The sequence below is a fragment of the Malus domestica genome, chromosome 11 (genome assembly GCF_042453785.1).
Source record: "Malus domestica chromosome 11, GDT2T_hap1".
NCBI lineage: Eukaryota > Viridiplantae > Streptophyta > Magnoliopsida > Rosales > Rosaceae > Malus > Malus domestica.
Genome location: NC_091671.1, coordinates 34,985,461 through 34,998,341, shown reverse-complemented (window position 1 = coordinate 34,998,341; position 12,881 = coordinate 34,985,461). Strand labels below are relative to the sequence as shown.

The 12,881-nt window shown below is 37.3% G+C and overlaps 1 protein-coding gene across 1 annotated transcript; it reads right to left on the bottom strand.

Moving 5' to 3' along the window:
• Positions 1-6,229: 6,229 nt before the first annotated feature.
• Positions 6,230-11,575, bottom strand: LOC103448840 (uncharacterized). Its single transcript, XM_070808512.1, has 8 exons — positions 11,030-11,575; positions 10,820-10,951; positions 10,101-10,409; positions 8,369-10,019; positions 8,136-8,255; positions 7,429-7,951; positions 7,195-7,310; positions 6,230-7,038 (listed from the first exon to the last, which is right to left on the bottom strand). Exons 1-8 carry the CDS (start codon positions 11,573-11,575, stop codon positions 6,230-6,232), a joined length of 4,206 nt encoding a protein of 1,401 aa, XP_070664613.1.
• Between the last annotated feature and the right edge of the window lie 1,306 nt (positions 11,576-12,881).

Sequence of the window (12,881 nt, the reverse complement as noted above, 5' to 3'; positions counted from 1 at the left end):
TATATTTGTCAATAGAATAACAATCTCTTCTATCTCTTGGAAAATGATCCTTGACGGATCATTTACGTGGGGATTCCGAAGATTCCGTGATTGTGACCGTTCATCGTATATCGTGCGGTCAAAAATTATTTAAAATTTAAAATTAAATATAAATAGTACCTCATTTTCCCTATTTTTTTGTAAATATAAGAGACACAAGTTTGTCGTCAGTAGATATTTACCTAAATTTTCTTGGAAATTAATATCAAATTTGAAATTTCTGGAATCTAGATTAATTTGAATTTCAAAAGGACGGAAGTTGTACGGCTTCATCTATATCAAGATAAAAAATATCTCATATCCATGGCTCTCTCTACATAATACATATTTTTATAGTACTCATCTTTGTATTTAATGTATTTTATGGGAATTGCAAATGAGAAAATAGAACCATATTTGAGTATTTTGTCACTTATTATTATGGTTTAGTAATATGTTTATATTGGGTAAATACTATGAAGACTAAATTTATAGACAAAATTTTAGATATTAAAGGATATAGAAGTTGATGATTAGTTTATTACTTAATCATTGGTAAACGTGCTCATTCTTATTGGTGACGCATCATTTAGTTTGCAAATTTTGTCTCTTTAGCATTATCCATTTTTATTACATGGTTGATTTGAGTGAGTACTTGCAGGGTAATGTTGTCGTTGGGTTCTCTACCACAACAAGGGCTTTTTTTTAGCTCTACACAAGTTCAACACATGGAGTTTTAATTCGACGGAACTGTGATGAGAATACGATGAACAACCTGCCGCCAGTGGTTTCTGTGCCGGCAGAACCCCATTGTTGAGCATGGCTAGGAAATGGGGTCAATGTCGAACTAGTTCGGTTTTTTTGTTGGTAGTGTGTGGTTTTGGTTGGTGGGTTGGTTTTGGTTTAGTGCATTTGTTGGGGGAACGGTGAAACGTGGGAAAGTAGTGATGATGATAGGCCTATGGTGAATGACTCGATCGATGAAGGATTTGAAAAGGGAACGAGCCCGAAGTGTTAAACTTTATAGGTTCAAGTATGGCCAACAACCAATATCACTCGTATTGTTTTAACTTAATCACCTATTATTATGTGTTGAGTTTTATCACAAAAAATCTCAATATTAAGGTGAAAATTCTTATATATTAATTGTATATTGTTGCCATATGACTAATATGAGATCATATTCTCCAACCACCAATATCACTCATATTGTTTCAATTTAATCACCTATTACTATGTGTTGAGTTTTATCACAAAAAATCTCGATTTAAGGTGAAAATTCTCATATATTAATTGTATATTATTGTCATATGACTAATATGAGATCATATTCTCCAACATGAAGAAGTTTTCATACAAGACATTGGCTCAATACATGAGTAATTTCGATGAGGGAAAGAAGTTTGGACATGGAGGATTTGGTGAGGTTTATAAAGGGTTGTTGTTAAGAGAGTATCTAATGAAATTGGGGTTCCACCATAAAATCAATTGGCAATATAAGGAGTAGCCCAAGACCATATAAGCATATAGCAAACTTTGTCCCTCACCGATGTGGGACAACTCTCAACACGCTCCCACACGTGTGTCGGATTTTCAAGCCTACACATGGACAACAATTGGGTGACGTGGAGCGCGTGTGGCCATTGGGCTTCACACGTGGACAACCTTGCTTTGATACTATGATGAAATTGGGGTTCCACCATAAAACCAATTAGCAATCTAGGAAGTAACCCAAAATCATATAAGCACATAGCAAACCTTGTCCCTACGTGTAGGGTGAGTCATCTTGGCTCTACGTGGTTGTCCATGTGTGGATCTCCCACATGTGACCCACTAATTGGGTCCCACGTGAGAGGGTGTGTGGAAATGTCCCACATCAAACGTATCAATGAGAAAAGAAGAGTTTATATATCTTAACCCCACTCCAACTAATATTGAGGCATTTTGTGATAAAACCCCACACCTAAGAATTGGGCAGGTGGTAAAGTGGGGATAGTATTGGTGTTGTTGGAGTGGGCCCTCGACTTATCGACCTGGAAAATTCAACATGGTATCAGAGCAAAGAGACGGGCCACGTGATTGGGTGGGTCCCCGTTTGGTCCCTCACAATGGGTGAGTTCGGCCATGGCTCTACGTAGGCTAAAGATGCTACGTGATTGGGTGAGTCCCTATTTGGCCCCGCGCAATGGGTGAGCCCTGACATGGCTCCATGTGGTTGCCAATGTGTGGATCTCTACGTGTGACCCATAAAATGGGGTCTCACGTGCGGGGGAGTGTTGAAACCAATTGTCCCACATCGGACAGAGGGAAAGAGAAGGAGTACTTTAAATATAATTACCCCACTCTAACTAACACCAAGGTCTTTTGTGATAAAACCCCACATTTAAGGATTGTGCAGGTGGTTAAGTGGGGATAGTATCGGAGTTGTTGGAGTGGGCCCTCGGCCCATGATAGGATTAAAAGCACACCATAAAGTAGCACACAAATATCCTATTGATTTTCCTTATTAACAATAAGATTTGTCAATTGTAGCATATGAAAATAAGGGTCTTTCCCGTAGAAGATTGTTTTATCTAACTACTTAAAATGTCACAAAAACTGGTTGCTGTCCCTACTGACCAGCCACCGAAAAATAATTATTAGACCAACTTACACTTATCTAAATTCTACGAAATTTTATGTGCAGATACTAGACACAAAGAGCTACACTCACACAAAGTTTTGGGATTTTTGGAGTTGATTTGCTATTTAAATTAAATCGAACAAAAACAGGACAGAAACATATATTAAGTAGTTCACAAATTAAGAAAAACGAGTTAGGGGTATTGCTATCCACCACCAAATAATGATGCAAACATGTTATGTTTCATTCAAATTTCTTTTATTTCTGGATGAAGATGCTCAAGTTGGCTCAATGTTAGAACTCAACCTATTACTCTTTCTTACGTAGTATGTTAAGAGAATGTCGTTTTCAACTTAACTTAGTTCCTAGCATGCAATCTAGAATGGCGTGTTCATAGATTTAACAAGAAGAAATCATTAAGAACGAAAAGAGTTTGAGTCATCACAAGGCATCGTAAGTACTAGCGTTGTCTTACTTATCCTAGAAATTGGTTCACATGTTAATCGCAATTAAAAGTACTACTCTAGAATATATGTAGGTCCTCATTCGACAAGGACAGGCACGCACATATTCATAGCATTAGAATCCTAGATATGCTTACTACGTATGCATCCATAGAAAACAAATAAAGAATTCATCAATGAGATAAGTAGTGAACCAATTTTCATCCATTCATAAAAGTAATTCAACGAAATGTCATAACAAAATTGCAATCATATTCGAGGCTTCAAAACAGCCCATAACTACTAAAAAATTTAGTTACACACAATCCTTAAGTTAAAAAAAAAGATAGACATGAGTTTGAGAAGATAGAACCGAAAGAAATCGACCGAGGCCTCCTCCTGCCTCTTCCTTCCTTCCCCGTTGTGCCCGGACCCTGTCGCACCACGAGGCGCTGTCGGCGAGTCGGGTTGTTTGGGAATGCAGCCCCAATCGGGCGGTAAATTCTGTCCAAGGCTAAATACGGGGGGCTTCAAAACAGCCCCTAACTACTAAAAAATTTAGTTACACATAATCCTTAAGTTAAAACAAAAGATAGACATGAGTTTGAGAAGATAGAACCGAAAGAAATCGACCAAGGCCTCCTCATGCCTCTTCCTTCCTTCCCCAACGCAACTGCCTTTAAACCCATTCTTGCTGCCCCATTTCTGCTCCATAACTCACCCCACTAACAACCATTTAGTGATGACAATAAGTGAGAGGAAATGTGGTAAAACAATTGTAACACTTTGGGCAACCTTTATGCCAATTACTCCCTCTTAATCCTCATCTTTAATTTCATTCCCTTTTATATTTGAATAAGTGTCAGCTGACTTGTTTTTGGCTGCATCAGTTTTGGTTGCTAGCTTTATTGGGTTTATTGCTTTCATTGCAGTTACGAACTGCTCAGCCTCTTGGTAACCTTTCAGTGTTAAAACGGCCATAACTTCTTCTAGAAAAATGATATTAACAATCCGCGAAATGATACAGAAAATAGACATCCGTAGCTTTCCAAGAATATAAGGCTCATTCTCTAATTCATCCTGAGCTGTTCGGAAATTGCTTCCAAAGTCCGCTGATCTGCACAGGCAGTTTTGACGAATTTGTTACTAAAAATCCTACTTGTGCTATTTTTCTTTTATTTGCTTGACAAATCCCACAAAACACAAAAACAAAGTAAATAGCTCAAAAATATAAGGAACTAACTAAGAAAAGAGAAGTGAATTTGATGTAAAATATATATAAATATAAGCTTATCAAATACCCCCACACTTAGCTTTTGCTAGTCCTCGAGCAAAACAAAGAAACCATGAAAAAAATTAGCTTCCCCCTATGTGACCCTCATAGAATTTCATTCAAGAAAACAAATAATCAAAAACCTTAGCTAGCACCAAACAAACTAATCCAAGCTCATCTTCCTTATTCAAATGTTAGCAGTAACTTTTTAATCATCCTTGAAGTGTAGTGTGTGTAATAGCCATGCCAATGCAATTTCAAGTTTTTTTTTTAAAACACCACATGCTAACTAGTGATCTTCTCACGGGACATGCACTCAATCACGCATATGTTTAGTTTAACGTGTTTCACTCAAAGAATCAAATGTGAAAGATCTACCATAAGCTTGCATAAAGATCTCATCTCCACAATCATAATTGCAAAACTTAAATCAAGAGGACTTTTATTGGTTGTAATGAGGCTTAGGAAGAGTGTTATAGAAATGAAAGGATAGGTAAACACAAGTTCCAAGCTACATTGCAAGCAATTCTCTTGTTGAGATTTACAAGAACTCAAGCTTTCCAACCACTCTGCTAATACCTCCAACCACACTTCTAAACTGAAACCTAAAAAAAAACTTTTTATTTGCTTTGTATACTTTTTTTTTCTTTCTCTTTTTTTTTTCGAACCAATTTTCGTACATAACTAAATACAAACATGAAATACCCCCACACTTATTCTTTTGCCAAACTCCTTCGAAGTACTTCACAAATATTTCTCATAAGACAATCTCACATTGCTCACTAGCTAGCTTGGAAAGGGTAAGGAAAAATGTTTAAGGTATAAGGGTAGACATATTTGGTGATAAGAAATAAAAGGCTCAATATATACGGCTCAAATTGGCAATCTAATGATATCATTTTTCTTTAGGAAACATGCTTATTTGGGCCATGGTGATAAACCTAATGCCTCTATCATTTTCAAGTTCATGCAATCAAATGACAAACATTTCGAAAGATCGTTACGCAAGTTCTAGAGATGTAATTCACATAAGTTCATTACACATGAAAGAATATGAGTGTATGAAAAATGCACACACTTTCAATAGGCTCAAAAACTCACATAGGTTGTATATGGTCACTATATTCACATGTGAAGCTTTAAGTCATACTTTAGTTTCACATCAACAAGGCTATGTGCATTTGGTTTTTCAAAGATGATTAAACATATACAAGGCTAACAAGAGAATAAGGAATTTCACACAACACATGCTTACTAAGTTCTTGATCACCGTGGTTCAAATTCAATCCAATTATATCATTGAGTCGGGAAACTAACAAAAATCAACTTCAAAACGATAAAGAAAATATGACAATATTTTTGGATTTTCAAATTTTCTGAATGTTTTTTTTTGTTTTTTTTTAAAGTAAACAAAACTAATTAAGAAAATAAAAAGAAACAACGCGGAAACAAATCAAACCAGTTCTTAGTCGAAGGTACGAAAATTTTCAATTTGGTCATTTTTTTCAATCCTTACCCCCAAACCTAAACTGGACATTGTCTCCAATGTTAGAAAAAACACAATAATGCATAAAATAAAAATAAAATAAAATAGTAAGAAACAAAATAAAGCATTTGGACTGAAAACTTCCCCAATTTGAAGTAAAATCAAGCAATGACCCCCAAACTCCAATTTTACAATCAACTTCAATGGTGGACACGATCAAATTTTCCTACGAAGATAAGAAATATTTCAGTTTAGCATGCAAGAAAATTCAGAAAAAAAAAATGGAAAATTGAAAATGACAAAAAAAAAACAATGAATAGAAATATTGGGTTGCCTCCCCATAAGCGCTTGCTTTTACGTCCGCAGCCGGACGGTACCAAGAGTAATCATCCAAGGGGAGATGGTTCTTGGAGGGGTACAACCTCCACATCATGCTCCGCAAAAGACTCATAATATGGCTTGAGTCTATGCCCATTCACTTTGAACATGTTTCCGGTCTTTGCACTTTGGATTTCCACTACACCATGAGGAAAAATATTAGTTATAACAAATGGACCAACCCATCGAGAACGAAGTTTACCTGGAAATAACCGAAGGCGAGAATTAAATAGAAGAACTTTTTGTCCAATGGAAAAGCTCTTCCTTGATATCATCTTGTCATGAAATGCTTTTGATTTCTCCTTGTATATTCGACTAGACTCGTATGCATCATTCCGGATTTCGTCTAACTCATTCAATTGAAGATTCCTCTGTTGTCCAGCAACACTCATGTCCATGTTGTAGGCTTTGATAGCCCAATAAGCTTTGTGCTCTAACTCTACTGGAAGATGGCATGGTTTCCCATAAACTAACCGAAATGGGGACATTCCAATAGGAGTCTTATAAGCAATCCTATAAGCCCACAATGCATCATTCAAGCGCATGCTCCAATCTTTCCTACTAGGACTCACAATTTTCTCTAAAATTTGTTTCACCTCACGGTTTGATATTTCTGCTTGCTCACTAGTTTGTGGATGATAAGGTGTAGACACCTTATGTGTGACATTGTACTTCCTAAGCAATGCTTCAAATGTTCGATTGTAAAAATGACTCCCTCCATCGCTAATGATTGCTCTAGGTATTCCAAATCTTGCAAAGATGTTACTCTTAATAAAATCTGAAACAACTTTTGAATCATTAGTTTTGGTGGCTTTTGCTTCCACCCATTTAGAAACATAATCCACAGCCAATAAAATGTAAAGAAAACCATTTGAAGATGGAAAAGGTCCCATGAAATCAATGCCCCACACATCAAAGATCTCAACAACCAAAATAGGGGTTTGTGGCATTTGATTTCTTAGGCCCAAGTTACCTATTCGTTGACAACGATCACATGTTGCACAAAACTCGTACGCATCCTTCAACAAACTAGGCCAATAAAAACCACTCTCTAACACCTTCAAGGCTGTCCTCTTTGCTCCAAAATGGCTACCACATGCATAAGAATGACAAAAAGTTAGAATAGATTTAAACTCAGATTCAGGGACACACCTTCTAATCAATTGATCAGTGCAATATTTCCACAAATAAGGATCATCCCACCCACTCGTAGTATTTGGCAGTTTTGACAAGCTTATCTTTTTGAGCACATGTATAATCATCCGGAATCTTTTTGATGACCTTGTAATTGATAATATCTGCATACCAAGGGTCAGTAATCTTTAATGAAAATAATTGCTCATCCGGAAAACTCTCACGTAAAGGGATGAGATCTTTCTCTGTGTTTGAATGCACAAATCGGCTAAGATGATCTGCTACAACATTTTCACTCCCTTTCTTATCCTTGATCTCCAAGTCAAACTCTTGAAGCAGAAGTATCCATCGAATGAGTCGCGGTTTTGCATCTTTTTTTGTGAGTAGATACTTCAAAGCTGCATGGTCAGAAAACACAATAACTTTAGTCTCAATCAGATAAGATCTAAATTTTTCTAAAGCAAATACAACAGCTAGAAGCTCATTCTCTGTTGTTGAATAATTCAATTGTGCATCATTGAGTGTTCGAGATGCATAATAGATGACATGTGGCACTTTGTTGACACGCTGCCCTAGAACTGCACCAACATCATAGTCTGAAGCATCACACATCAACTCAAAAGGTAAACTCCAATCTGGTGGAGCCGTGGATAACAACTCCTTAAGCTTGTTGAATGCTACCACACTCTTCATTCATATCAAATGTTACGTCCTTTTGAAGTAAACGGCACAAGGGTCTAGAAATCATTGAGAAGTCCTTCATAAACCTACGGTAGAAACCTGCATGTCCAAGAAAAGAACGAACCTCCCTGACAGTAGTAGGGATGGGTAAAGAACTAACAAGTTCTACTTTAGATTTATCAATTTCAATTCCCTTTTCAGATATGATATGCCCTAGAACTAATCCATGCGAAACCATGAAATGACATTTTTCCCAATTTAACACCAGGTTAGTTTCTTGAGAACGTTTTAAACTAGGGACAGATTATGTAGACATGTATCAAAAGAATCACCATAAACTGAAAAATCATCCATGAACACTTCAATTATTTTCTCAATCATATCAGAAAATATACTTACCATACACCTTTGAAATGTGGCGGGAGCGTTGCAAAGTCCAAACGGCATCCTTCGATATGCAAATGTGCCAAATGGACATGTGAAAGTCGTATTTTCTTGATTCTCCGGAGCAACTGCAATCTGATTATATCCAGAATAGCCATCAAGAAAGCAATAATGAGAATGACCAGCTAACCTTTCTAACATTTGATCAATGAACGGAACTGGAAAGTGATCCTTGCGTGTGATGCTATTTATCTTCCGATAGTCTGTACAGACTCTCCAACTATTTTGCACATGTGTAGGCACTAGCTCACTAGCTTCATTCTTAACAACTGTGACTCCGGATCGCTTCGGAATTACTTGAATAGGGCTCACCCACTTGCTGTCCGAAATAGGATATATGATGCCAACATCAAGAAGTTTGATAACCTCTTTCTTAACGACCTCCATCATGAGTGGGTTCAAACGGCGTTGAGCTTCCCTAGTTGGTTTTCCACCTTCTTCCAGCAGAATCCTATGCATACATGTAGCTGGATTTATACCTTTGATATCTGCAATGCTCCAAGCTATGGCAGTTTTGTGATCCTTCAGTACCCGGATCAGTTTCTCCCCCTCTTCTGCTGTGAGTTGTGACGATATGATGACTGGTAATGTTTCATCCTCTCCCAAAAATGCATACTTCAGATATTCAGGGATCGGTTTAAGCTCCAATTTAGGTGCCTGAATCACAAAAGGAAGAGTTTTTTTGTTAGAAGTAGGAAGAGAAATAAAATAGGAAGAACACTTACCACAAATTGGTGAAAGAGACTCAAGAGAGGCCACTGTTTGGATTAATTCTTCTTCAATGTGCTTTGAATAATTAAAATTTCCATGTGTAATGCTATGCACTAATGCCTTTTCCAAATTATCTTGTCCCACACCTTCATTAAAACAATCCTGCACAAAATAGTCAAACGCATCAATAGACAAACAAGATTCTAAATCACTAGGGTACCTCATAGCATTGAAGATTTTGAACTTGACACTTTCTCCATCAATTTCCATGGTTAAGGTACCATCGTAGACATCAATCTTTGTCCGTGCTGTTCTAAGGAATGGTCTTCCCAATATAAGAGGAAGTGCAGTAGGCATAGGGTCATGTTCCATCTCAAGAACAAAAAAATCAGCGGGAAAAATGAGCTCATTCAGTTGCACAAGTACATCCTCCAATAGGCCTTTGGGATATCTATTTGAACGATCTGTCAACTGGATTACTACCTTTGTTTCCTTCAAGTCTCCAAGGTTCAATGACTCATACACTGAATATGGCATCAGATTAATGGATGCCCCAAAATCGCACAAGGCTCTCCCAAACTCTTTCCCTCCGATTACACATGGAATGGTAAAGCTACCGGCATCCTTTAACTTCGGTGGCAGTTTTCTCTGCAAAACAGCTGATACTTCCTCACTTAATGCCACAGTTTCTTGATCATTGAATCTCCTCTTGTTCATACAAAGCTCTTTAAGGAACTTTGCATACTTGGACATTTGTTTTATGGCATCTAAAAGAGGTAAGTTCACTTGGACTTTCCGGAAAGTATCCAAGATTTCCTTATCATTTTGCTATTTCTTAGACTTCATAAACCTACTAGGAAAAGGAATAGGGACACATGAGTTAAATGAATTTTGAACTTCTTTACTTACCTTATCAGAATCGTTTTTGTTCAATTCTGTATCTTTAGGAGACTTTTCAGTTTCTATTGAAGCCTCATCTTGCTCAAGATTCTTGGTTTGTAGCTCCCCTTGTTCAATTGTGTCTTTTCTAGTCCTCTTTTGCATCCTCAACTGCTTAAAAACTTCTTTTCCACTCCTTAAAGTCACAACATTCATCTGCTCCGCATTTGGATTCACCACGGTTTGGCTAGGCAGCCTTCCTGGTTGGTGTTGTTGCCTCATCAAACTTGCTAACTGACTCATTTGGCGCTCAAGGTTTTCAATTGCTTTGTCTGTTTTCTGTTGATGAGATTGAGTAGAGTTAGCTAAAGAAGCAATTAAATCCTTAAGAGACTTACTTGGAGCTTGTTGTTGTTGAGGCTGAAATGGTGCCTGCGGTCTTGCTTGAAAGAAGCCAGGCGGACGGTTATAGTTGTTGGGAACATATTGTTGTTCGTTGTCTTGATTGTTCCACTTTAAGTGTGGATGATCGCGCCATCCTACGTTATAGTTGTTGGAATATAGATCATACTTTTACCTTTGTTGCCTTTGAAATCCTCCTAACGCATTAGCTTGCTCAAGACCACCTTGATCTATCAACGAAGGGCACATGTCCGTGGCATGTCCCATCATTGAAAGCACACCATAACTTGTTGCACAAGATTAGTCAAGTTAGCTAATTGTAATTCAATACTAGAATTAGCACTTACCTCGTTAACTTTCTTAAAAGGTAGCTCATCTCTCCCTCCAAATTTTCGTGTATTGCCAGCAATGTTCTTTAATAATGCCTTAGCATTTATTGGTGTCATGTCCCCGGCAACGGCGCCAAAAATTTGATAGGACTAAAAGCACACCATAACCTGTTGCACAAGATTAGTCAAGTTAGCTAATTGTAATTCAATACTAGAATTAGCACTTACCTCGTTAACTTTCTTAAGAGGTAGCTCAGTCAAGTTAGCTAATTGTAATTCAATACTAGAATTAGCACTTACCTCGTTAACTTTCTTAAGAGGTAGCTCATCTCTCCCTCCAAATTGTCGTGTATTATTGCCAGCAATGTTCTTTAATAATGCCTTAGCATTTATTGGTGTCTTGTCCATGAATGCTCGTCCACTTGCTGCATCAAGCATTACACGATCAGTACCACATAATCCTTCATAAAAATACTGTATTAAAAGATGCTCTGAAATTTGATGATTAGGACAAGATGCAACCAAATGTGTGAATCGCTCATAGTAATCTCCAAAGGGCTCTCCATGTTGTTGTCGGATTGCACATATGTCCTTCTTTATGCTTGCAGCTTTTGTGGCCGGAAAATATTGCTCCAAAAATGCTTGCTTCACCTGGTTCCATGTGTTCATTGATCCCGGAGGTAAATTGTAAAGCCACTCATTTGCCTTGGCTTCTAATGTAAATGGGAATGCCCTCAACTTGACTTGCTCCTCATCCACATTTGCTGGTCTCATTCCCGAGCATACCACGTGAAACTCCATGAGATGCTTATTGGCATCCTCTGTTGAGAAGCCATGGAACTTAGGCAGGCATCCTCTGTTGAGAAGCCATGGAACTTAAGCAAGTAGTGAATCATGTACCCATTTTTACTCATTTGGGCCATTCGCTGTTCGGATCAGATGGCAACATCAACAACAACAACAGGCTCTCAAAGCAGAGCAGACCAGCCGTGGCGGCAATGTGCTTGTTCCTATCCTAGAAAATGGATTGTTTTCAGCAGACCAAAAGGAATTGACCGGACAAGGTATACACCAAAAACTATGTCAAAATTCGTGAGCAATTCTTTTTTTGGTACTTACAAATACCAAATTATAGTACTTAAATTTGTACAGCGTTCGAACTTTTTTGGTTATTTGTCGATATTATCAAATATTGATCAAGCTCTGAAAATGGCATGGCCATTGATTAGTAATTTAGTACCTAATACTAATTACCAAACAATTTTTCTCCCTTTTGATGATTCACTAAGTACATATTAGTTGCATAGGTCCATTATTTAATTACACTGCGTTCATCTACCTGTAATAAACCAAATTTAATATCGATGTTCAATACTTTTTATTTATTTATTTAATTATTTTTTTTATTTTCATTCAGATCAAGGTGGTATAAACGAAGCTGCACCTATCAATCTAGGAGGGTCGTCACCGGAATCACCTTCTGACTCCGTTGGCAATTTCACCTCCGAAAATACGAAGGATGATAAACACGTATTTATTACAATTGTTACCCTATTATTTATATTTGTTAGTGCCTCATAAAAATTATTCTTAGTAAATTACTTAAGTTTTTGTAATTTATAAGGATTATGATGCTTATTGATAAAAGTGGAATTTAACGTGATCTTAACACATTCTATACATTATAGTCTTCCTAACCATTGGCTTCATCCATTTAATCAATTATTATTTTATTCTTAGATCGAAGGCCAATTGGTGGTGTGACTTCAAGTTATTTGGCTATGAGTTAAAGAGGAGACGTGGCCTTTGTCATTAACCACAGATGAGGGACTTCAACCGACAAATTAAGCGGTGAGAGTGGATGCATTTTCTTCATTCTACCTTTGGAGTTTTAGTCAAGCGAAAGCAGAGAGAAAGATGGGAAAGTATTTTACAAATTTTACTTCCAATTCGTGTGGTTTTGAGTACATGGAGATGGAGTGGGCATTCTTGATTTTTAATCAAATTGAATTTTGGCATGGGCTCAAAAGAAGTAGGAGGACTAAGGAGAGATGAAAAAGGAAATAGATTTGACGTGCTG